This window comes from Sinohyriopsis cumingii, chromosome 11 (genome assembly GCF_028554795.1).
Source record: "Sinohyriopsis cumingii isolate HCF-2022 chromosome 11, ASM2855479v2, whole genome shotgun sequence".
NCBI classification, from domain to species: Eukaryota; Metazoa; Mollusca; class Bivalvia; order Unionida; family Unionidae; genus Sinohyriopsis; species Sinohyriopsis cumingii.
In genome coordinates, this window is record NC_142971.1 from 12,460,217 (window position 1) to 12,486,879 (window position 26,663).

Genomic DNA, 26,663 nt, shown 5'->3' on the forward strand with positions numbered 1-26,663 from the left:
GTCATCTCCCAGGAACCCACTGGGTAGCCGTCTACTTTCCTCAAGAAGAATGTGTGGAATATTTCGATTCGTATGGATTGCCTCCTTTGGAAGACGATATCTTTGACTTTATGAGAAGAAATGCTCAGACCACCCGATTCAATAATGTGAAATTACAAGGCACAGATTCCTTGGTGTGTGGACAATATTGTGTGTATTTTCTGCATCATCGCGGTCTGGGCTATTCCTTAGAACATTTAGTGACTCATTTTGATCCTCGTTCTTCTTCTAGAAACGATGTGAAAGTAAATAAATGGTTTTGTGACCATTATGCTTTTGTCTCAAGCTAGGAAACGTAGTGTCCATCAATGGCCTAATGACTTCCAACAGTGGAAATCACAATTTCGTTCACAACGTTGTCAGCCCTGTTTAAAGTAGAGTGTTAACTGAAAAAATGTTTGAGATTTGAAAAAAAGTTTGATGTTATATTGTTGGATTATTGTTAAAAAATGTTATAGTTGTTTGTTAGTGTTAAGTGATTTTGAATAAAAAAATGTTGTGTTTTGAAAAAATGCCTTTGTCTTTTGTTTGGCTATAAGAATGTTGATTCATGCTCTTTGACTTCTTACTATCCCTCTCATGACACTCATTGAACGTTCCGGCTCGAAAACCGTAGAGGGATGTTTTCCTTCACGTCCATTGTCGACTCATCCTCCTACGAAGATGTGCTCCAAACTAGCTAAGCTAAACGAAGCCTACGTGAATTTGCATAGGGTCAGACACAGTCTGATACTGAAGCCAGAAGAGATAGAGAATGTGAGAATGTTAAAAGTCACTGAAGACCTGATAGAAGAGCTCTTCAGAGAAGAAGTGAACAGGGAGAAAGAAGAATGGACAGAGAAGTACAGACTTCAGAGACAGCAGCAACAGCAACAACAACAACAGCAGCAGCAGCAGCAGCAACATGAACCTGACAGAGGCTTTGTCGATTGTCGTATCGACACCAAAGAGTTCTTCTTCTCTTTCCGAAGAAGCAGACCTATCGTCAGAAAGTCTATCCTCAGAGGACGTCGCATTCTTAGAAACTAAAAGATTGCCATAGCAAACAAAAAAAACAGCCCTTTTCAGGGCTACCCAATACTCTAGAAAAGAAATAACAATCGATTTGCCAATGTGTGTAGGTAGAGTAGTGTGAATATAAACACTGACTCTTTTGTGATGTGAGTGTCTGTGTTAGTGTGGATAGTAGATCATGATCATGTTTTTTTTCTGTTTGACGTGCATGGAGAGTAGATTTGGGATTTGATTGGATTGCTTTGCGCATGTGAATAGTATATTATTTGTTTAATAAAATTTTTTAGAATAGTGATGGGCAGAATAAAAAGTGAGTGAGTGTTTCTTTTAGGTCCGCGCGTTGTTTTGGTCATGATCTAGATAAGATCAATTTTGTTTTAGGGGGATGTTTTCCTTCACGTCCGCGCTTTTACTTTAAATTGAAAATCACTGGGCAGTCTAGCTACCCTGTTCATTCGTCGACAAGACAATGAATACCAGAAATCTAAAGCTTCTAGAACTCCAGATGCACCTGGAATATACTAGGCGCATGCTAAATGAACTGGCCGCGGAGGCCATTGTCGAAGAGGGAAGGATGAAAGAGGAGGAGGAAAGAAGAAAAAAAGAAGAGGAGGAAAAGGAGAGAAGAAATTTCAGAATCCCAGAGACAGAAAATTGGGATTCTGAAGCCATTTATCCCGCCTCTGCACTCCCAAGAAAAAAGGTGAAAGGAGACTGGGGAAGAAGATGGGTGTGTGGTGCCAGACCTGGAAGGTGCCATCATTAACCAGGTGTCACTGGAGTTCAAAAACAAACAGCTCTTTTCAGGGCTACCCAAACCTTTAGAAAAGAAATAGTAATCGATTTGCCAATGTGTGTGTGTAGGTAGAGTAGTGTGAATATAAACACTGACTCTTTTTTTTCCTTGTGTGTGTGTGTGTGTGTGTGTGTGTGTGTGTGTGTGTGTGTAAGTGCTCACGTACGTTTGTGTGGATAGTAGATTTGGGTTTCATTTTAATGCTTTGCGTGTGTGAATAGTAGATTAGGGGTTTGTTTATTGATGCTTCACGTATGTGGATAGTAGATCATATGAAATGAGAAAAGTAGGGAATGTTTTCCTTCACGTCCGCACGTTTTAAGTGATGATCTAGGTAATATAACTTTTGGGCTTTAGGGGGATGTTTTCCATCACGTCCGCGCTTTAACTATAAAACTAACAATGTTGCCATTGGAGCCCATTCCACGGAATAAGCAAACAAGAAGATGTCAGCAGCTTCAGCTTTGTATAACAACCTTAAGGGAAGTTGGTATTGGATGGTGGATGGATTGAATGTAGCAGAAAGGCTTGAACAGAAATGGAGGCATGCAGTGACAAAAGACTTCGTCTCAAGACAAGTAACCAGCCTCCACTTAGCCATCGATATTGTGAAAGAAATGATAGAGGATGAGGAGAAGACAATCAGAGGTTTCATTAACCCACCGTATGTGAAAGTGGGCAAGTTGAAAGAAGCCATAGTTTATGTGACGAGTGTAAGGTGTTTTTTAGAAGACATTGTAGAATGGACATATTGGTCTTTTGTGAAGTGGGGCTTAGACAAGCTTAAGAAAGCGGAAGAAGTAATGAGGAATGTGCTCACCGAAGAGGTCAAGAAGATCAAAGAAAAGTGGTCAAAGGAAAGAAAAGAAGAAGGAAATAGAAAGAAAAAGGAAGAACTAGAGAAACTAAACGCTAACTGGATGAAAATCCAACAGAAGTTCCGAGCCATGGGTCACCCGGACTGGATACCGGAAACAGAAAAGAAGAAGAAGAAAGGAATGATGGAAAAAATAAGAGGATGGATAAAGAAGTTAAGGAGTTAGAAGAAGAAGAAGAAACCCAAAGGCCCTTTTCAGGGCCACTCATAGGTCTCGAAAAGAGATTGACTTTCCATTGCCTACCCCTTTTTTAAAAAGTTGTTTTTTTAAAAAATCCAATGTTAAATTCCCCTTGTCACTAAAGTAGTTTTTTTTTCTCCCATGTTAAATTCCCCTTGTCCCTAAACAAACCCAAACTCTATTCCCCATGTTAAATTCCCCTTGTCCCTAAACAAACCCAGACTCTATTGCCCATGTTAAATTCCCTTGTCCCTATAGTGACCCAGCAATTTTCCCCATGTTAAATTTACATAGTCCCTATAGTGACCCGGGGTGGGTGGGTCTGTAATGCTAATTCCCATTGTCCCTATAATGCCCCCCTTCACTACTTAGGATATTTGGCCATAATTTCCGTTGTTATAACTGTTTTTATCTTTAGCTCTTGATCCGTTTTCTTACCAAGTTTCGTGATTTGAGTGTTGACTGATGGTTTAGTGTTAATCCAGGGAGTTGGGTCAAGGTGTTCAGTGATTTCAGTCTGGAAATTAGCTTTTGGGAGTTGGTGTATTAGTTTTCCTGCAGGGGTATTTGGAACTAATTTGCTACTTAATGTTTTATCACATTTATCAATGGCTATTCGGGTGGGGTGTGTACTTAGATGGGTTGCTATTCGTGCTGCATATCTTAGGATTAGCTCCTGTCTTCTTAGGTGCAGTGGTAGTTCTCCAGTTGGAATGTGGATCTCAGCTAATGATACAGACGGAAGAGCGCCTGTACAGATAATTAGTGTTTTTCGTTGGATCGTATCTAGTTTTTTGAGGTGGTGTTGTGGAGCCGAGTTGTATATCTGACTTCCGTAATCTAATTTTGATCTTATTAGTGCTCTACGTAATGTTAATAATGTTCCCCAGGTGGTCCCTCTAAGGTTTCTCATTATGTTTAGATCTTTATTACACCTATTTATTAGATTGTTTATGTATTGTCCCCAATTAAGGTGTTCATCGTAGTACATACCCAGGAATTGTGTAACTTTGACAAATTTTATTATTTTATTTTGGATGGTGAGTTTAGGGTATTTTAATTTTATACTACGGTTACGTGTAAATAGTATAGCAATAGTTTTTTCATGGGATAATTTGAACCCCCATTTATCTGACAAACGCACTATGTTATCTAGGCATCTTTGGATTTCACTGATTACTTTGTGATTTGCGGGGTTTCCTGATCTCCATAGCTCACTGTCGTCCACAAACTGTGATATTTCAATTTTGTTTGAAGTTAAGTTTAGGTCTAGGTCGTATACTATGATGTTAAAGAGTGTGGGGGTGAGTACGCCCCCTTGCGGTGTACCATTTTCTAGTGAGCATATTTCACACATGAACTTAGATGAGTATGCCTGAATGCACCTCAGTAATACTTAGCAGATATACAAAATACACAATATGAAAATGTGTTCCAGCCACACGAACTTAAGTATGCCCAAATCCATCACAGTCATACTTAGCAGATATACAAAATACACAATTCGAATATGTATTCCAGTCACATGAACTTAGATGATTATGCCTGTACCACCTCAATATCACTCAGCAGATACACAAACACACAGTCGGCCTCCACTTTTCAGCAATCCGAATTTGCACGCTTAAAGCTCACATTTTACGTCCAAATTTGTACAACAATTTTAACCCGAAGTTTCTAATCAAGCAGAATAAATACATCAATGACTGCCAATGATTTTTACCTGTGTGGCTTCCTGCACCTCAACAACTATAGTTTCTCTTCATCAGGCCTACAGAGATCTTCTCCAGCTAATGATAAACGCCCACCAGGAAGAAGGAAGAGACACGGATGATAACGAGGGAACGGATCTTGAATTTGATGCCTACAAAAAGCGAGGTATCTTCTTTTCATGTTTAAATGAACCTGCAATTCAATCTCTGATCACTAAACACTGCAAGCAAGATTTCTCTCTGTTCTAAATTTATTGTATGTCCCAGTATACCATGTAGTTAAATGTTTATTATAAAATTGTAAAATTGGCATATTAAAATAAACAAATAAACAGAACGATACGTTTTTCATTAAATATCGAACAAAGTTATTTTCTTATTAACGTGAGAGTACATCAACGACTATGTACATGTTTCTTTTAACTTAATCGGTATTTTGGACTTACTGTTTATGTTTCATAAGATACGTAATTAGGTGTTGTTGTTATAGTTGTTGTTTTTGGGTTTAACGCCTTTTTTCAGTACAAGAAAGGCTATACATAGCGGACAGTATTAATGGTGGAGTAAGAACCCAGGAAAACCCCTGAAAGAACCACCGACCCACGAGAAGCTATCAGAAAGCTGTTTCACATACCCACATTTGCCGAACGTAATTAGTATGGAACTTATTAAATAGTCTAGTACCGTGGTGATTAGAACCTGCTAATTAAGCTATATATACTAATTACTTCAAAATTCTATGTTTAATGTATTTGTTTTCTTCTATATGATAAACCCAGTTTCCAAGTGATCTAAAGTGTAAGTTTGTTCTGCAGATTTCATGAAAACTTGATGGAAAGCGTTAAAGTTACATATACTTGCGCCGATGTAGCTCAGTTGGTGGAGCGTTGGACTCTTAATCAAAGGGTCTGGGTTGGATACATGTCCAGGCCACCTTGTGCCGTTTCCTCAATGTTTCCTTGGGAAAGGCACTTAGTATATGTGTCCTCTGCATGATATAGCAAATAATGTGGTGAAAAAATTATTTTAAAAGTAACCAAAAACAACAACTATCTGAATGTGTGCATCTCATCGACATCTTATCGACTGAAAATCAGAAAATTTGTCAAAGTTACAGGTCTGAATGTTGCAACCGCTGTGGCTTTGTTAGTGGAGCGAAGGACTTCTAGTCCAAGAATTGCGGGTTCGATGCATGCATAGGCCAGCCCGTTTCCGCTGCCTTGGTTTCTTCTTGGGAAACATATTCAAGTCAAATATTTCTGGCATAGTCAAAAAATGAATTCAAAATGCCGAGAAAACCACGAAAAACAACAACAAAACACTGAATATTCCGACAAACTTTTGAGCGTAACTGCATGTTTCAGTGACTCACGTCAAGTCAGCTGTGGTGTTTGTCGGCAGTATATTGGTGTACAATATTTGGAAGCTAGACTGGCAGGTTAATGGAGCCCGTGAGCCATCAGCTGGTTGAACATATCTGCATACAAAAATGTTTTGAACTACTGTCTCATTTGCAGGTATGACAGATGCGGAAGTTCTTGCTAATGCAGTCGCATTTTTCCTTGCTGCCTACGATACGACATCAAACCTTCTGACATTTGCGTCATATTGCCTGGCTACTAATCAAGACGTACAGGATCGCCTACGGATTGAAATCAACAAAGAACTTGGCGAGGTAACATTGGATAAATTGCACTATATCCTTTATTTGATTTATCGATTGATATGCTTGGTAGATTGAACACTTAAGAAAAACGAGATTCGGAAACCTTATCGGATAAAGACAATCGACCATATCTTGAAACGGAAACCTTATTGGATAAAGACACTCGACCATATCTTGAAACCAAATTAGATAGGATCATATCTAGTACCAAGTAAGGTCATTGTTTGCAAAAGCAGAAAAACATTAAAAAGGGATCCTTTTCCTATAGCACTGTATACTTCAAGTTTATGCAAATACGTTACTTAAAAGATATAAAATTACTTTATTCAAGTCGTTGTCAAAGACTACCCGACTGATTTAAATCAAATTTGACTGGGATTCATCTTGGCTATGTCTTTCAATCCAGATAGCCTGGTTAACTATTGCCACATTTTACTTTTCTTAGGCCAAATGAAATATCTCATACTCCCTTTGGGCCTTTCAAATAACACCTTTAGGTTCTACCACGTAATATGGTTTCGTTAGAATGCGTTATCCAAGTCCTTCCGTATAGTGAAGTTTTGCATTTAGGGTAAGCTGTTCAAAACTGGTGGGACATTCGTGTTCCATGAACGCATATTTGGTTCTCTTACATCATCACTGAGTTTCATAAACGGTAACAACAAATGCACTTTACTGTTTTCAGAGCAAGCCAACCTATGACAACGTCTTCAATTTAACTTATTTAGATATGACCGTGAACGAGTCTCTACGTATGTACACACCTGCACTGAGGTACGTTTATATGTGTTCACTCATTACAAAATAATGGACAAAACTAAAAGTATTCTGCATTACAAGTTTAAAACATGGAACCCGACCGAATATTATCGTAACTATTTCCTTATAAACTCAAACATTATCTTCAAGCCCACTCATATATTTTGTAACAATCGAGTAAAATTCATTCTACGTTAATGATTTTCTTATTTTAGAGTCTGTAATTACTGACATATTTCCATTGTCAAAGCTATAACTTTAGTATCATGGTTAATATCGGGGTTTTGAGCCCAAGCTTGGAGCAAACAAAACGTGTATCAATATGTAACAGGTTTTCCAGTATAAAGTAATTTACGAAAGTTTAGCATGTAACGGTATGGATCTATCAAACAAGGCAAGTAACACTGACACATCAAGGGAAATTAGTTAAAATCTAACTTGGCCTAGTTTTCGTGAATTTGATTTGAATCCAAAACGTTCTTCAAAGTACTGAGCGGAAGCAAAATTCCTGAGGGACGGATACATGTAACATGATATATTCCTTTCATACTTTTGGCGATGGCATCAAAAACAGTTTCGAGAAAACGGAATTGTTGTCGTTTTCCTAAATCAAATCATTGCGAAACTTTATGACTGTTATTTTCCGTCATAAGAGGTCAACTACAGGAAGGATAATGCCTTCATATTTTAAAATCTCCTGCACACATAAGTATGTATGTATGTATGTATGTATGTATGTATGTATGTATGTTTAGCATCACACAATTCATGGCTGTGTATGATGAATCAACCTCAATACAGCCTAAGAAAGCGGACGGCAAAAACTTGTTGCCATCCTTCAAAAGAATTCAAAAATAGCTCTGTTACTGAATAAAATTAAACCTGACCTAACTGATAAAAACTAATACACAATATCCAAGGTCAGGCCACAATCCAGATAGACTGGGAGAATTCAGAGACTGACAAACCAATACACACAGAAGAAAGTTATGAACGGCCTCTAAATCGATTTGGCCATTTTACTCATACACCAACAATGACCCTGATAATATCAGTGGCTTAGAAAACGCCTAAGCACCCCACAGCAAAGAGGGGTGTTCTGGCCCTGTGGGGGAAATAACTTCCTATCAAACAAAGTTTTTACAGAGAGCGTGCCTCAGAATGAAGTTTCTTGGGTTGGGCAGAATTTCGTGCTACGCTACTGCTTTGATTACAGGACCATCTATCCTGAAAGGAAACGCCACCAGATCACGTTCACGTGACGTACGTGTCAAAGTATACCCGAGTGCCACCACTGACAATCTCAAAACAGAATTGAAGAGACACGATCTCAGTAAATACCACGCATTTATTGACAAGTAGGGGAACATGATGCTGAGAATTAATCAGATTGAGATCGAATACAAGTCCCTTAACAACTAATTACCCGTTAGATTAGGTCGTTGTGTCTGGCCTTATTCCAAGACGTGGACACAGTATGATGACTTACTAGTAAATATTTCCAAATTGTTCAGACTACCACACCACAACATATTCTTGCTAAGTTCGGGTCAGCTACCATCCAATTTCTATCATTCTGATCTGATTCATCTGATATATCCTGGCACATCAAACCTATTAAAAACGTACACCAGGTTACTCCCGTTCATAAGCTAAAAAGTAACCAATGTAAGCCATCACTACTCAGCTACACAATGCCAGCGTAGGTAACAATAACAATGACAAAATCTTTATTACACTAATGGTTGCACTACACAACATATAAGGTACAATTATAGTATCTCAATCTGCATGCGTGTACAGAAGAAGAAAAAAAACATACGTGCAATGCTACGTCGTTATGGGTGAGAAAGAAACCCAAATATAACAGTTACATGGCTTAGTTACCAAGGCAGGCATGATGACAATACAGACGTAATGTACCTAAATGTAATTGTGAACACTGGGTACATCAATAAGGGTTCAACGATAATACATGTACCTCAGTCAAAAATATGTACCATGTTTATCGGTGATATTTGTTCAAAGTGTCCTGCCGTCCATTGTAATAATTACTCCAGTGCGTGCAAAGGGTTTATTATCTTTATCTACTTTGCAAATAGAAAATAGATATGTCCTCGATTCTATACCGATTGGAAAATGTATACCCAGCAGGCCATTTGGCTTTTAAAAGTATGCAATTTATCAACCTCAATGTAGTACACGTTACCCAAAATAGACCAGCTAAGACTTTCAATGCACAAAAAATCCAACTACAATACTTGGACTGTATGCAGGGCTAGCCTTAGGCCGATTTGACATATTTCACAAGGGCCCCGCAAGTTAGTAAATTTGTAAAAAAAAAATCTAGAGAGAGAAAGTAATTTTAAAGCGATGGAAGAAAATTTTAAGTTCAATATCATATAAAACTTGTTTAAAAGTTTATTTCCAAATGCCGTGTTCACAGGGGGACCCGCGCATAAATCCAGCGAGCTCCGCCAAAATGATCCAAATCGGAACCCGCGCTTGCTAAGGTTGTTCCTGACTGTGTGAAACGTTTCTTTACTTTAATAAACATGACCGTGCTATTTCTTTTAACAACGTTTCATTTGAAAGTATAGTCAATAGTCGTCAATAGCAAATCCATAAAGTTCCTTTTACTACGAAGTCAGTGCCTTGAACGCTTATAGCAGTTCCACCTGAAATCACCTGCGAGAACTAACTTCAACCAGCCAAGTACTTCGAATTGAGGCGAACATATAGTTAATGGCACTAATTAGACTGATGATCTCGAGATTATAATCCAACTAAAATACCCTTTCTTTTACTAATATTTCCCAAACACTTGATAATTCTACAGAGCCTAACATGTATAAACTTACTGTTGTCACAAATGAAAGGGCACCCGATCATGTTAATTTCAATAGCCAATGTCATTACCTTAGCTGATACTATATATATATATATATATATATATATATATATATATATATATATATATATATATATATATATATATATATATATATATATATATATATATATATATATATATATATATAATAAATGAAAATGACACTAACGAATAGGCGGGTCTTGATAAAATTGACCCCCAAGTTTTCAAATTCGGCTTTTTCTATCTCTGACTCATTGAAAAAATAATAATTTGCTTTAGTATCACACCCCCCAGACTGCCAGCGTCTTTCAAATTATTCAACCTATTCACAATTCATAAAGGAAATAAAACGAATGCAATTATCAACCCGTATGTGTTCTATCTGTTATTTAAACAAATACTGAAGAAGAATAAAACATGTCAGTGATCATCTGTTATTATAGCTTAACATGTACCAACTCCTCCGTAAGTCACGATAAAGTTTACGACAAATAGCATTCATGCAAAACTGACTTGACACATACAGACCAGTGAATTCTATCGATTAAATAAAGCGAACCTACCAGATCAATTATTATTAATTTTAAAGATTTTTATTTCTACTGAAAACAAACTTTAAATCGACCTCAAACATTTATAATGCTAATGTCAAAAAAAGAGAATACTGATCAATGTATCAATAATGAAATATAAGACAATCGAAGAAAGGTAGCGCCTATCCACTAGTGGCTGCATGTACAAAAATGTATCATTTGTTTTAAAGGAATCATTATATATAAATCTCTGAAACACCTTTCTCCATCTCTAACTTAATTTAACCAGGATATCAAAGACTGAGTGTAGTCGCAGATCGACAAATAATAACTAACTCCAGATTCCTGGGCGGAAAACTTAACGTTTCAAAAGTTCTTTTATTGTATCTGCACCTACCTTTTGTAATTCGTTACCCTAGAGGAACCTGATTGTATCTCACTAAAGACAATTATTACATGACCAGCTGAGATGATAAAATAAAGCCTCTCAATACAGAATTATCAAATTGGATCCAGATATTATCTTTATTTTATTCTATGTATATATGACTTACGAAACACTGAAATGTGTATACCTTTGTATAGTATATTTTTCATGTATGTACCCGTTGCCTACTATAGTTTCAGATATTAATCCATCTAAAATCTCAGTAAGTACGTGTGTGAGACGACCTGAATTTGTGAAAGTGATTCTTTTAAATATAAATTGCGTGTTAAAAATTGAATACCGCATGGCAGACGAGTCTCTGCTGACAAGATGTATTATCCTCGTTAAATGAAAATTATTTTTTTATTATTATATCCTCATATAAAAATGCGTGCACAGGCGCACAATCATAATCATGTGCTTATACGTGTCTATCTTTATTGATTTTAAATAAACTCCTGTTTCGCCAAACCCAATTTAATGATCAGCGAGACACAGCAGTAAATGACGTTATGGATTTAGTGTTAAAGTTCTTTAGTAATTCTTTAATCATGGTGTCCACGTCGATTCCCTGGCCTCCTTGTTACTTTCAATGTTCATAAATTTCTTTAAACTAGTGCATTACATGACACTGACGATTTAACACAAACCCTACTCGCTGTAGGACATGATTTGGCAATTTTTTTATTTATTGGCCCTGAACATATTTGTTTACCTGCCAATAGCGTTTACAGTTTAGAATTTTTTTTTAATCATAACTTTGAAGTTTGCCTGCTTGTACATACTACACCTGCACATTTTGTTTAACTTCTTACACTGCAAATTTCAACAAGGCTTTCATGACGGACAATGATAAGTCACATCGCTACCATTTTGGATTGGTAGAGATGTGGGGTCTAGGAAGGGCGCAGAAATATTAAGTTTAAAGGAAAACTGAGCAAAACTGACTATATATGTCATCAAAGTATTTAATTAGAATATCTGATAGTAGTGAAGTGGGGCGATAGGGGGACTATGGGAATTAGCATTAAAACACCCCTTGGGCGTGTTTAGGGACTATGTAAAATTAACATGAAGAAAAATCGTGGGCCTGTATAGGGACAATGGGAATTAACATGGGAATAAATTTTGGGCCTGTATAGGGACAAGGGGAATTAACATGGAGAAAAATCGTGAGCCTGTATAGGGACAAGGGGAAATTAACATGGGAATAAATTGGGGGTCTGTATAAGGACAAGGGGAAATTAACAAGGGAAATGGAATAGGGTCGGGACCCTATTTTAATATGGTCCAGACCTGATGGGTCTATGGAAATGGAACAGGGGAGAAGGATATAACACACACACACACACACACACACACACACACACACACACACACACACACACATAAAATAAAAAATGGGATAGGCAATTGAAAGTCTATCTCCTTTCGAGAGATTGGAGTGGCCCTGAAAAGGGCCTTTGGTTTTCTTCTTCTAATTTCTTCTATTTCTCCACCAGCTTCTTATTTTCTGTTCTACACTTTTTCTCTTCTTTTCTTTCTTTTCTTCCTTCTTTTCTTCTTCTTTCTTCTTCTCCTCCTCTTCTTTCTTCCTCTTCTCATTTTCTTCTTCTTTTTCAATTTTTTCGTTCTATGCTCTCATCCTTATCCTTTCCTCTTCATCCTCCTTCTCCTCCTTTATTTCTTTTAACAGATTACTAATGATGTCCTTTAGTTTTCGTAAGTTGTTAATCTCCATCTTCACTCGATGGGGACTATAAGAATAGTGATCCTCGTTTACGTTAACCAACATTTGCTCCATCATACCCAAATTGTCCAGGACGTCTTGCAATTTTTTCATTTTATCAAGGTGGTTCGAAGCCATCTTCTTTTTTATTCTTTGCAGAATGGTGTGAATGACGAACGTTGTGGGTTCTTATACGAAAAGCGCGGACGTGAAGGAAAACATCCCCTAAAACACAAAATTTATATTACCTAGATCATGACCAAACAACGCACGGACGTGAAGGAAAACATCCCCTACTTTTCTCATTTCATATTATCTACTATCCACATACGTGAACCAGCAATAAACAAACCCCAAATCTACTATTCAAACACGCAAAGGATTAAAATGAAATCCATAATCTACTATCCACACAAACGTACGTGAGCACTTACAAAACCCCATAATCTACCATTCACACAAACCTACTTGATCACTTACAAACACTAATACATACACTCGTACTAGGAAAAAAGAGTCAGTGTTTATATTCACACTACTCTACATACACACATTGGCAAATAGATTACTAATTCTTTTCTAAAGGTTTGGGTAGCCCTGAAAAGGACTGTTTGTTTTTTAAACTCCAGGGCACCTGGTTAATGATGGCACCTTCCGGGTCTGGCACCACAGATACAACGTCTACTCCAATCATTGGTCCAATTCACTTGAGTCGTTGGAAGAGCAGACGGGGGTTGAGTGGCTTCACTATCCCATTCCTCCGTTTGCGGAATAGTGAACACTTCTTGTTCCCTCTGTCTTCTTTGTCTTCTATCCCACACTCGAGGATGAACAACTGGCCTCCTTACCTCCTGTGGGTCCTGTACTGGTTCTTGTTGTTCACGTTGTGACTGTGGTTCAGCTACAGGCTGGGGAGATGTCCTTGCCTCAGGTGTCACCTTGCACACAGGGTTCATCATAGGGTGACACATGATCTCTCTCTTTCTCTCCTCTTCTTCTTTCATTTTTCTCTCTTCCTCCTCCTGTTCTATCCTGGCTTCTTCCACAAGGGCCTCCGCGGCCAGCTCGTTCAGGAGGCATCTGGCATACTCCAGATGCATCTGAAGTTTCATGAATTTAGTCAGTCTGCTGCTCATTCTACTCATTTTCTAGTGTTGATCAATCAACAAGGGTAGCTAGACTGCCTAGCGATTTTCAATTTATAGTTAAAGCGCGGACGTGAAGGAAAACATCCCCCAAGACAAAAGTTAGTTAGTTGGATTATAGTGGTTTTCGTTCTTTTGAACATGTACCACTTGTTTATTCACGCACTGCGTGATTTTTAATTACTCCTGGGGGAAAAGGAGCCTCATCCCCCAGGCTTTTATGTACTCAAAGAGTACTTTTTAATTTAGCCACTCAGGTGTAGGACTAACTAGTCCTTAACAACCTGACTGAAAGGCTAATAAACATGAGTGGGAATAGTCACACCACACACTCGTGTTTCTTAGTAGGATTGAAATGCCCCAGGTGTCAAACCAAGCAGTATGTGACTCCCGCTACGATTGGTCGGCAGCGATGACGTCACATTAGGACACCTGGTCTTGTGGCATTGACGAAGTGGCCCGCTTTTTTGGTATCATCAATTGCCTTTCCCAGTCCCATATTCCGGTAGACAGAGCCTTCCTTTTTTCCACTCTGTTTAGGTGGTGCAGGTTCATCAGCTTCATCGCCGCTGGATGATGATACTTACAGGGCCGCTGCCAGCGTGGAAGTTTCAAATTCTTCAGGGTCGTCTGCCAACATTGCCTGGATTTGGCTGAGTATGTTAGTAGAAATAGCTGTGGAAGCTTGATTTAAAAGTTCAGCCAGATGTTGTTTTAGAGACAAGGAGACGGTTAGGAGTATATTTTTTTTCTTTTTCTTTTTTTTTCTTCATGAATTCCTTATTTATTTTGATTCCTTATCTTATTGGTTTGGAATGAAAACTTGTTTTATGGTTGTTTGTATGTTATTATGGAGTCCTGTTTTAATTAATTCATATTTTCCTATTTTAATTTTTTGTGGCCTTAATTGGTTTTTATTATTCGGGCTATGAACGGCTGTGTCAGTTTATGAACCTACGAGACCTAGCAGGCCGTCATAATTCCCAAACAGTGATTTTGTAATATTCGTCCTTAACTGGTTTTTATTATTCGGGCTATGAACGGCTGTCAGTCTGTGAACCCACGAGACCGAGCCGGCCGTCATAATTCCCAAACAGTGATTTGTAATATTTTTAACTGGTCTTTGATTTACTTTATATAAAGTTATATTACCTAGATCTTGACCAAAAACGCGCGGACCTAAAAGAAACACTCACTCACTTTTTTACTATCCATTACTAATTTAAAAATTTTCACGAATCACTTCAATGTACTATTCACATACGCAAAGCAATCAAATCAAACCCCAAATCTACTCTCCACGCACGTCAAACAGCAAAAAACATTATCATTATCTACTATTCACACAAACACATACACTCACACCACAAAAAGAGTCATTGTTTATATTCACACTACTCTACATACATACATTGGCAAATCTATTGTTATTTCTTTTCTAGAGTATTGGGTAGCCCTGAAAAGGGCTTTTTTGTGTGCGAAGTTGAAGCTAGGGCGATCTTTTGGTTTCTAAGAATGCGACGTCCTCTGACGATAGACTTTCTGACGATAGGTCTGCTTCTTCGGAAAGAGAAGAAGAACTCTTTGGTGTCGATACGACAGTCGACAAAGCCTCTGTCAGGTTCAGGTTTCTGTTGTTGCTGCTGTTGCTGCTCTCTCTGCTGTTTCTGAAGTCTGTACTTCTCTGTCCATTCTTCTTTCTCCCTGTTCACTTCTTCTCTGAAGAGCTCTTCTATTAGGTCTTCAGTGACTTTTAACATTCTCACATTCTCTGTCTCTTCAGGCTTCGGTATCAGACTGTGTCTGACCCTATGCAAATTCACGTAGGCTTCGTTTAGCTTAGCTAGTTTGGAGCACATCTTCGTAGGAGGATGAGTCGACAATGGATGGTTAGACTGGAAACTGCCCCGGTTTTTAAAGTCAAAGCGCGGACGTGAAGGAAAACATCCCCACACGGTGTTTGAGCCGGACCATTCAATGAGTGTCATGAGAGGGATAGTAAGAAGTCAAAGAGCATGAATCAAAATTCCTACAGCCAAACAAACCACAAAGGCATTTTTTCTTCAAAACACAACATTTTTTATTCAAAATCACTTAACACTAACAAACAACTATAACATTTTTAACAATAATCCAACAATATAACATCAAACATTTTTTTCAAATACCAAACATTTTTTTTCAACTCACACATTATTTTGGACAGGGCTGACAACGTTGTAAATGAAATTGTGATTTCCACTGTTGGAAGTCATTAGGCCATTGATGGACACTACGTTTCCTAGCTTGAGACAAAAGACCAGTATAATGGTCACAAAACCATCGATCTACTTGCACATCGTTTCTAGAAGAAGAACGAGGATCAAACTGATTCACTAAATGTTCAAAGGAATAGCCCTGACTGCGATGATGCAGAAAATACACACAATATTGTCCACACACCAAGGAATCTGTGCCTTGTAATTTCACATTATTGAATCGGGTGGTCTGAGCATTTCTTCTCATAAAGTTAATGATATCGTCTTCCAAAGGAGGCAATCCATACGAATCGAAATATTCCACACATCCTTCTTGAGGAAAGTAGACGGCTACCCAGTGAGTTCCTGGGAGATGACTTTCGTCCGTGTTGATCACATAAGCTTGATGGTCTTGAGGTTTGCGATGAGGGAGTTCATCTTTAGCACAGACGACAGGATTCCAAGAAGCCGTGTACGAACTGTGGTTCAAAAGGTAATAAAGTTCCCAAGTATCCATTGATTTGTGTGTTGTTTTTCTTCTTCTTCACAGGTAATAATAAGTGATCAATTCGATCCTGACTTTTTGCTTGAAAATGTCTGACAAGTAAAAGGCGTTTAGCTTCGTCTCCCCACTCTGATTCAGGACAGCTTCGATACGATGAATCTCTTGAGTGGTTAATGGTGGACAAGAATGTTCACGCAAGTGTTTATACCACTGATGCCACACGACTTCGTCCGAGATGAGACTCCAAGCTTCGTCCAGATAGTCGTCCAATTTTTCTTCTTGACTCAGCATCAGGCATTTATCGTGTTGAATTTGACTGGGATGATCGTTTTGACATCCATAGCAATCTTTCTTGATCAATTCCGTCATTTTTTCGACTAAGTGTTTGGCAAAACAGGAGACTAAATGGGCTTTTTGTTCTAGCCATCTCGACTTCATCATGACAACTTCTTCTTCTTCCACAGTCTCCTCACATTTCATGTCCAAAGTTTCTTCACTAGGTAAAGAGGGATAACAGTCTTCCATGGTTTCTAAAAATCTTGAATGACTTCTCTCAAACTGTTAATTTCTATGGTATTGTCGAATTCGGCTTACAGGATGACGTTCAACTTTACATCAGGGTCTCGTTTTGAAAACTGAATTTCTACTCGAATCTGGCCGGATTTTATAGGGTGGAAATGTCCCTCGTCGCTGCCTTGGTCAGGAGTGAAATCGAAAGCCCACAAAGCATAACCTCCTGCATAATCCTCGTACGTAATACCGTGACTGGTGTTGGTTCCTAACTGTCCGGTGGCTTCGTACAAGGACAAGTACAATCTCAAGTAATTGTTCTTGCCACTAAAGTCAGGTTCGAAAGGTCGGGTACACAAGGTCTTGCCGTCGAGACTGACTTCAATCTTGGACACATTGTTATGCTGAAACTCAAGGATTTTCGCTGTGAAGTCCATTGAAAGCTGAATTCCTGACGATACCAATGACCAAACGTTTGGGTAACTGGCCTTGGAACAGATGATCTTCGATCATGGATCGCAGTTTAGCAGGAATGGTGAACGTTTTCACTTCTACGCGTCGTATCGGATACTTGGCGGTCGTTCTGCTCAAAGTGTTACTGACGTCGTTTCCCACTTTGGGTAACACTTCCACACGTCGTACGTAGAGCCTGGCTTCTGGGATGGAAGTTTTGTATTCGCTGTTATGGGCCATCAAATGGAAAGCAGGAGTGCTACGATTCAGTCTCAGGCGGATATCCACCCCGTTCAGCAAATACTTTTCTTGTAACCACATGTCCAAATGCAAACGATCCATCAGTTCTAAACTTCGCCCTTGCAGAATTTTATTTCTACGTGTGTTAAACCCCACATTGTGAGGATCGTCATCTTCTGTCAGGGCTGTATCGTTAAACGTGGCTACACCTGCCGTGTCAGGTTTCCATACCACGCAAGCATCCAGATGAGTATTCTTGGCTTCTTTTCCGTACGCCAAGAGATTTTCCAGGTAGGCACCATATGGGTAAGTATCCATGCTGCTGCTGACCAGTTTGTTATTCAAGTACAAGTCCACTTGACTGAACAAGGAATGCATGAAATTGTTGACAGGAGCTACTCTAGCGTCGCCTCCAGGATTGGTGCTGTCCGCCGCTTTGATCACTTTGACTTTCAAGGAGAGGTAACTGCTATTCAGATCGATGTAATCTTCGGGCTGACCTTTGATATCAAACTCGATGGGAGCTGAATCGGTCAAAGACGAGACGGGATGAAATTCCACCCACTGGGATTCTTGCATCGTCATCATCGTGTGGGGCATGGCAAACAGTTCCAGTTCCGACTTGGAACAAGCGCAAGATTCTCGGTGCATCATTTTTTCTATGTCTCAATAATCAAAAACGTCTAAGTCTCGAAGGGTTCTTCTTTTCTTTGCCTTTCTAGCCTTAGATGTGTGAAGTCTGGTGAAAGGGTGTTTTCTTCGTCGGTTCTTTCTGCCTTGTCCTTGCTGAATGCCTGACTCAGTAGCGTGCAGGGCATTTATAGGAGTTTCTCGTCGGCCCAAAAGGTTTTTAACCGTTTGCAACAAGACATTTTTGCCTGCCCTCAGGAAAGCTTCTTTGGGGTTTTGTTTGTCGATGATGACATTTTGGAGAAATTCTTTGCCTTGCGTCAGTGCCGCATCTTTCAAGGCGTGCAATCGGCGTGTCACCATCGGTTTCAACACCGGAGCCACCGAACGAAAGGCTGATTTTAGCATATCTCCTAAGCCGTGTCCCCGCTGTCGAGCAACCCCTCGGTACACTGGATACATGACTTACAACTCGTGAGAGAACCGTTTTCGAAAATGGAGTTTCACTGTGACTTTTCCTTTGGTGAATGGAATATTTTGTCCCAGATCTCCTTTTATAGCATTGTTGACCGTGTCCAAATACGACTTGCTGACAGGCAAATAGTGAGGATGTACAAATTCGCGGTGGACGTGATAAGTGTTTCCACCTTCCTCGTCAGCGGCCGTGGCAGAATCCACTTTGAAAGGAATGACACGCAGTAACGGCACAGAGGTGTGTCCCACCACGTTATACTCCACCACATCGGAGTACACAAACATCAAATTCAGGCCTTGGTTCAGTTCTACCGGGGTACGAAAATCTTGGCAAAAGTATCGATGTCGGAAATGACTGGTAATTCGGGTTTTTGTTTTTGTTCTACTATCTTCCTCAGCTCCATGTCCCCGCCCAACATGGAAACAATTCAGGACAAAATAAGAAAGACATGATTTTACTCCCCTCAGGAAATTTCATCAGGAAGCGACGAGCTGTTTTGTGGTACTCCAGGGTGACACTTTTTTTGACACTTTCCAAAGCTTTCAGAAACACGACATTAAACCTGGAGGCTATGGTGCTGACCAAATATTGACCACTAAAATAATAGTCTGGGGGAACGAACAATTGGTAGGATCACGTTTGAGCTTTGTCATCATAGACTTTATGACAATAATTGACATGGGTATTCAAGTACTTTTGCATTTGCTCGTCATGAACTTCCACCGTAAAAGAATTTTGATTGGGAAGGACATTGAGGACTTGGGTCGGGTGAATGATTTCTACCGAAGCCACTTCGCAATGGGCTTCGTGATCTAATGGGATGGCCTGAGGTAATTTGGCCGTGTAACAGCATAACGTGTTCTTGGGAAACACCTCCATGGAACTGTCACTGGGTAAGGTTAAGTAAAATTGGTTTTGGTGACTCATAATTCCAGAGTTCTGTGGTTGTCCGAGGGGTTAGTGGACGTCAGAGGAGTGTCTCCGCCCAAAATAGGGTTGTTATTGTTGTTGTTGGAGTGGTGACTGGCACTGGCACTGGACACAAGGTTCCCGTTGTTCCCGTTCGAGGTGAATTTCAGGGAGGGATTAGGAAGCAGGTAACCGATGGAACTGCTCAATAAAATGGTCCACAATTGTTTGTCTCCTTGTTGCAAACTCAGATTGGGAATGGCTGCCCCTATGACACAATACACCACGACGATTTGGCAGAAAAAGACAATTTGCGTTTTAGGCACACGTTATCCACACCACACCCACAAGGGTTGTTTTTGTAAATCTTGCAGAGAAGAACTGGGTGAAGGAGCGGTCGACGTAGCTGCGTCTGTGTGAAAGGGCATGATGGTCACTTCTTTTTATAGTCGATGACTTGCGAAGCGTCGATCCAAGAATCAAAACTGGGTGGATATACTTTCCAACGTACTTTAACTTCTTTGACACGTCGTTTGCCTACTTTACGGGTTCTGCGTTCGAGAATGTTTTCGATGTCGTACACGTCGTCTTCTTTTTTGGTGACACGTTGTAACTTCTTTTTTGATGACACGTTGTAACTCGGGCAAATAAAACGTTCCTTTGAGCACTTCTCCGTTCATGTCTTCTAATTTATAGACGGCAGGATGACGGCCATTCACTCGTCCAGTGACACGAAACAATTCGGTGGTCCAGTTAGGTAAGTAACCTTTGTCAAAAGTGCGTTTAGTTTTGCCAATGCGCACCCAATCTCCTACGGTCAACACTCCACTTTTCTTGGGGACAGCCCTCGTCGGGGTCGTACCAAACAGGCGCTCAAACACCAACACTTCGTTCTCGGGAGTCAATTCTTGCGGGACACGTCCGATGCTTCGATGGTAAGATTGGTTGTACGCTTGCACCAGGTGCGGTAAGATGTCGATGTACTTCAGAGTGTGGTGATGCGTAAAATATTTCCACATGCGTTCGTTCAAACGTGCGTTGAAAAAGTTCCACGATGCTGGCTTTGGTTTCAGGATTCTCGGTGGTAAAAATATAAATGTCACGTTTCTTTAATTCTTTTTGGAAAGCTTGGTTCACAAATTCGGTGCCTTTGTCCGTTTGCCATCGAAGAGGATGATGACCGCTTTGTTTCAACACTCGTTGCAGGGCTCGCACTAACTCGCTGCTCGATTTGGAAGTCAAGGGTACGACCCAGGCAAATTTGGAAAAGACGTCGATGACACAAAACAAATATTTGTAGCCGCGATTGTAACTGGCCAAATGAGAGACATCGGCTAAATCGGCTTGCCACTGATGATCGATGCCTTCCACTCGGGTGCGGCTTCTGGAAAACTTGCTTCGAATGGGTTTGTGTAAAGTGTAGGTAGCTTGTTCTTGTAACCATCGTTGCACTTGAGGTAAACGGAGACTTTTCAGTCGAGTTTTGGCAGCACGATACAATTTTTGTACTCCTGGGTAACCTGCAGGATCGGACGGATCGTAGTAAATGCTGGCTAAGACTTTTTCCATTTTTTTGCTTGTGTGTTAATAAGGCACCCACTCTTGGAAGATGCTACTCTTTTTCTCTTGGGGTACTTTCTTGGATTGCAATGCTTTGCGTGTGCGACCGGCAATAGGTGTCAATGAGGAGGATGTCTGAACAGGGGATATTTTTTCTTGTTTCACCTGTCTTCACTTTCTTTTTCTCTTGTGATGAAGAAGGGGTGGTCATCATCTTTTTAATCCATCCAATTCTGGAGGTAGGTGGTGTTGTTAACTTGCGTACCTTTTCAGGTGGAGTTTGAAACCCTTCTTCTTTTTCTGTGTTGGTCACTGGTAGTGGTGGTAGTGGTATTGGTGATGGTGCTGGACGTTTCATCAAGTTCTTAAAATCTTTCAGAGTAGGAAGAGCTGTTTCGTCTAAAGATTTCTGGTGAAAGAGTTGCAGTCGTTGCAAGAGTTGACCGTACTTTTGCGATTTTTCTATTTCGGACAAATCTTGGCGATCCATCAAGGACTGCAATTCATGTTGTAACTGGGACATTTCGCTCAAATGGGGATTGGGAGGTAAATGCGGGGTGCGTTGTTCTTGCCGACGATGGTATTCCATCCATCGTTTGTAAGGCACTAAAGCTAGTTTTCGTCCTTCCATGGGATGTCAGGGTCGACTGTGAGATCTTGGGTCTCGAGAGCGTCTTTTTATCTTGCTGCCATCAGTCCTCCCAACATGGTTCCCAAGACTCCTTTCAGTAAGGGGCCTAACAAGAGAGGTAAAATTCTTCCACGTTGGACCAACATCTTCATTTTTTGGCGAAGGGGTATTTTCTTTTTGAATCATTTGGCGAAGAACGTGACGATGTTTGCCTAAGCATTGTTTCTGGTGTTTGGACAAAGGGATCGTGCCTTTCAAGACGTTCAAACAACATTCGCACACGGCATCGATGACCTCTTTGGAAGCTGATTGAATGAGTTTTTTTCGTAGGGGTGAAGAAGCTTTGGACAGGACAGATAACATGTCCCCATGTTTGACTAAACGAGGAGGCAGTCCTTTCCTTTTCTTTCCTTGGGGTTGTTTAGAAGAGGGATGTTTTCTGGAGGGTAACATCTTCAGGAGCACCAAAACACTGATACCCTACTTGGTCACACACCTTTTTTATACTGGAACGCGTCGCCACTGATTGTCTTTACGTCGTATCAACTTCAGGACAGGCATGACACGTCGTGCAGGGGTACGTAACGGACTAAATCGAGCCAGTTCTTGCTTGGACAAATCCAGTAAACTTTGTAACATGCCCGATCTTTCTTGAACTTTGATTTTGGGAGCAGGTACTTTGTGACCAGCAGCCAGTGACACTAAATTGGAGGGTCCTGCCACTGGGGAAGTTCTTGGGGTCATCAACGGAGAAGTTCTTGGTGTGATCAACGTCTCCAAGTACTCTTCAGTTCTTGGTGTCATCAACGGAGAAGTGGATGAACCTGAGGCTACCGGAGACGCGGTCACCGCCGTGGCAGGTCGTGGTTTGCGAGTGTAAGGTTGCGTCCTGGTCGAAGTGCCTCTCTTGCGACTAGTTTTCTTCTGTGGACTTTTCTTTTTCTGCGGACTTTTTCTCTGCTTCTTTTTCTGGGGGCTTCTTTTCTTTTTCCGGGGTGGTGTCTGGTAAGAGGAGGGTCCCGCCACTGGAGAAGTTCTTGGAGACACATGTCTCCTTGGGGACCTGGTCTTTTTCTTCTTCTTCTTGGAGCTTCGTTTGACTTTTTTCTTGGGGAGAAGTTTGGTGGCATTAGGATCCCATCTTAAGAGAGAGCGAATGATGACCCCTCCTAGAGTACCGCTCCCTCCAGGTTTGAAAATGATTTTTTTTTTTGGTTTGAGTGTCGATGCGGGGATCGGCCAGTTGGGTCAAAGCGACTTTGTTTCGATCAAAAAAGCGTTTGGTTTGATGAGGAATCTGAATGATCCCTTGCAGTAATTGACGTGCCGTCACCGTGAACCATCGTAAGACTTCTTTGAGACTAGCTTCTAAGACATGAGCCCGTATTTGTGGATTTTTTTCTCGACTGATGCCATACAAGGCACGAATCAATTTGACGGGGAGATGTGATTGAAGGGACGTCATGTTGACGTTGTGTGAGACAGACGAAAAGTGTTTGAGGTTTTTATAGATTTTTTTGGTGCGGTTAAGTCGAGGACGTGTATAGGACAGGCCCTCCGTCTTGGCCCCAGTGCGATTTATCTCGAAGGCTTTTAAACAAGACCACGTAATGCGCGTTGAGACTGATGGTGCGATGGGCTTTACTTTGTTGAAACAAATTTTGGGTGATGTAAACGACACTGGCATTAGCATGATGCCCTTTGCGCGTGAACCACAGTTTAATTTCTTCTTCGTCTTCTCCTAACATGTTGTCGAAAATTACCAAATGGGTTTGACGGGAGTCAGAGACGATGCCGTCGTCTTCTTTAGGAATGCCTTCCACAAACACGATGGAATCGCCTTGACTTTCTCGCAAGAGGCTGTACGCCGATTGCCACTCTTTGTAACACCACACGATGCGCTGAGGTGGTCGATCGATCAAATGATGTTTATGTTCGATCAAACGTTTGACGAATTCGGTTTTGTCTGAACCGCTATGTCCAGCAATGAGCATGTTAAAGTAATGGCTAAGATACAAAGCCTCCCACCTGGCTTAAGTACAAGGATAAAAGGCACATCAAAATCATCAACGTGGAATAGAAACAAGTGTCTGTACAACATGTTTTGGGTAAGGTTCTGACCAGTTCTATAGGGGGTTAGGTCACACAAGTGTCCTCCCGAAAGGGTTTTTCAGGCATGTCCACGACAGTCCTGTCCTGGGTGACTGGTTCTTCTTCTTCTTCTGGCACTGTCACTAACACAGGTTGAAAAGTAACTTTTTTCCTTGAACAACTCTCGTGCATACTGGGCCACTTCTTGGGTCCAAGCCTCAAAACCCCCTTTTTTCCAGTCACGGACATCTGTCCAGTGGGGGTGTAAGTCACAAGCTACACACACATCGTCATACACGTCTTAGGTAGCTAAAAGTTGACGAATCTTTTTTTCCCGTAGAGGTCGAGAAGTATCCAAATGAAAACGCAAGGCTTTGAGCAAAAGGAGTCTTTCGTGACCATTTAAGGCCATTGGGGTGGTAAGTACTGTTCGTAAAGAGTCCACAAGGAATCGGCTGGTAAACGAAATCCCAGAAAACAAGTTACTAAGACACACACTATGCGTCGTCCCAAATTGATTGGATACAGTTCTTGTAATAATTGATGGTAATGATCCACGGTTTGAATATTTTCATTGAGTTCCTTCCACGGAATCTGTTCAATCACATGTGATAAAAGTCGTGGCATGGATTCCTGTTTTTATAGTCTCTTTGTTTCGGAAGCAATACACGTACTTTCTAGCCAGAGATCTTCGTTCTCCAGTGGGGAATCTAAATCTTGCATACTGTAACCTACAGTTCAAACTTCGTTTAGAAGTTTCCTCTTCCGCAAAGCAGATTCCACGTAATAGACCTTTGTAATCCTTTAACTCGTCTTCCTCAATGCGTTGCACTAGATGAATCTCGAAATAACCAAAATGATGAACATTTCGATCATTCACTAACTCAAAGTGTTGAACAAGATCTGACCACTGAAACAATTTCTGACGAATCAGTTCTCTTATACCATTCAGGTACCAGTGGTTCAAACACTGGTGACGTAACGGATGCAACTGTTCTTTACGTTTGACTTGTATTTTGACCAGCTCTCGGTAAATGCGTTCTCTCAACTCCACAGGCAAAGCACGAATGTTCTCTTGTAAAGTGTCCATGAATAGGTCATACTAAATTCTCTTTCTGACACAAGAAATGTACCGTTTGCACAGGCATGGTTTTACTTCAGTGTCGAATTTAAATCGTTTAGTTACTAATTTACAAATTACAATTCGTTCAGAAGTTTCCTCTTTCACTAAGTTGACATTGTGTACAAGATATTGGTAATTCGTTAACTCTTCCACTGGAATTCGATGCAGTAAGTTTACAATGTAGTAGATAGAATCATCAATAGCAAACCAATCATTTTTAAAACTAGGGGATCGTTCATCAATGTCTGTCCAATGGAATACTTTAAACTGAAGCAGTCCTTGTGTAGCATTCAGGTACCAGTGGTTCAAACACCGGTGACGTAACGGATGCAATTGTTCTTTACGTTTGACTTGTATTTTGACCAGCTCTCGGAAAATGCGTTCTCTCAACTCCACAGGCAAAGCACGAATGTTCTCTTGTAAAGTATCCATTTAAAGATATTGTCCTACTAAGGGTAAGTAATGACAACTGGGAGACCATCGAGCATGTTCCAGGTAGGCTGAATCTTGCGGTTCCCAGTGGTGAAGTGACACACCGCAACTGAAGCACTTGACTTTATCCCCTTCGCCCAAGTAGTAAAAGCGGGCTCTGGCTAATTCTTCGGGGTCGGTCCTCCCAGATACTTAGGCCATTTTCCTTTGAACGATTGAAAACGATTTTCAAAGTTGCAGTATTCCGATAAACGCACAGGGAACGAATATTCGTCTTTCACAGGTTCGATTCGATGAGGGTAGGGTGACATGGACAGGAGTTTGCTTAGGGCTGGATGACATCCGTAGGGAGGTAGACGTGAAGGTGGACATCCACATTGACCATGAAACCCAGTAAAGTGTCCAAGAGGACGAGTGGCATCACTTTCACATCCCTCAGGTTTGACACGCACAGCATCACTTTCCATGATAGGAGTAGTGAGAACAAAGTTCCCATGATGCTTTACGGCATCGCTAAGGTAACAGCGTACAGCATCGCTCCCATCGCAAGGCTCACAATCGCATTCCACTTCAGAAGCCCCACACTTGAATTGTGCCTTTCTGAACTTGTTTTGTTTTCTCTGAAAGTATTCATCTTGTTCGCTTGGTCTTGGTAGTCAAAATGAACTATCGATCTTGACCATAACCCCTTTTTATACTAGTCGCAATGCAGTCTCAAGCTTGTACATCCTTCCTTTTTTGTGTCTAGTTTTGGAAGGTACCGTCTCTAAGGTACCATCATAATTGTACCGTAGTGTGATGGGTGGAAAGGCCATAGAAAGGTAAGGGCAGTGCGGAGACCATCGAGAATGTTCCAGAATAGCTGAGTCTTTATAGATACATAGATCCATTCGTAACTTCAGTCCGCAAGCGAAACACTGTACTTCGTATCCCAATCCAGTCTCAGGTCCCAAGTAGACAAATCCTGTTCTAGCTAAAACATGCGAAGAAGGTAATCCTTCCCTATCCGTAGGCCATGCTTGAAACGTGTCCAATCGACGGGCACAATCACAATAGTCAGGTAAGAAGACCGGAAAATGGTAGGGTTTGAACTTGGAGTTCTCACTGGATTCTT

General features: G+C 40.6%; 1 protein-coding gene across 1 annotated transcript in view; it reads left to right on the forward strand.

The window, feature by feature from the left end:
- The window catches only part of LOC149787617 (cytochrome P450 3A24-like), a 122,263-nt gene that overhangs the window by 72,859 nt on the left and 22,741 nt on the right, over nucleotides 1-26,663 (forward strand). The window contains exons 9-11 of the mRNA XM_089973794.1: nucleotides 4,677-4,785; nucleotides 6,137-6,294; nucleotides 6,971-7,059. Coding sequence (XP_089829920.1) covers nucleotides 4,677-4,785; nucleotides 6,137-6,294; nucleotides 6,971-7,059 — 356 coding nt within the window. The remainder of the gene's footprint in view (nucleotides 1-4,676; nucleotides 4,786-6,136; nucleotides 6,295-6,970; nucleotides 7,060-26,663) is intronic.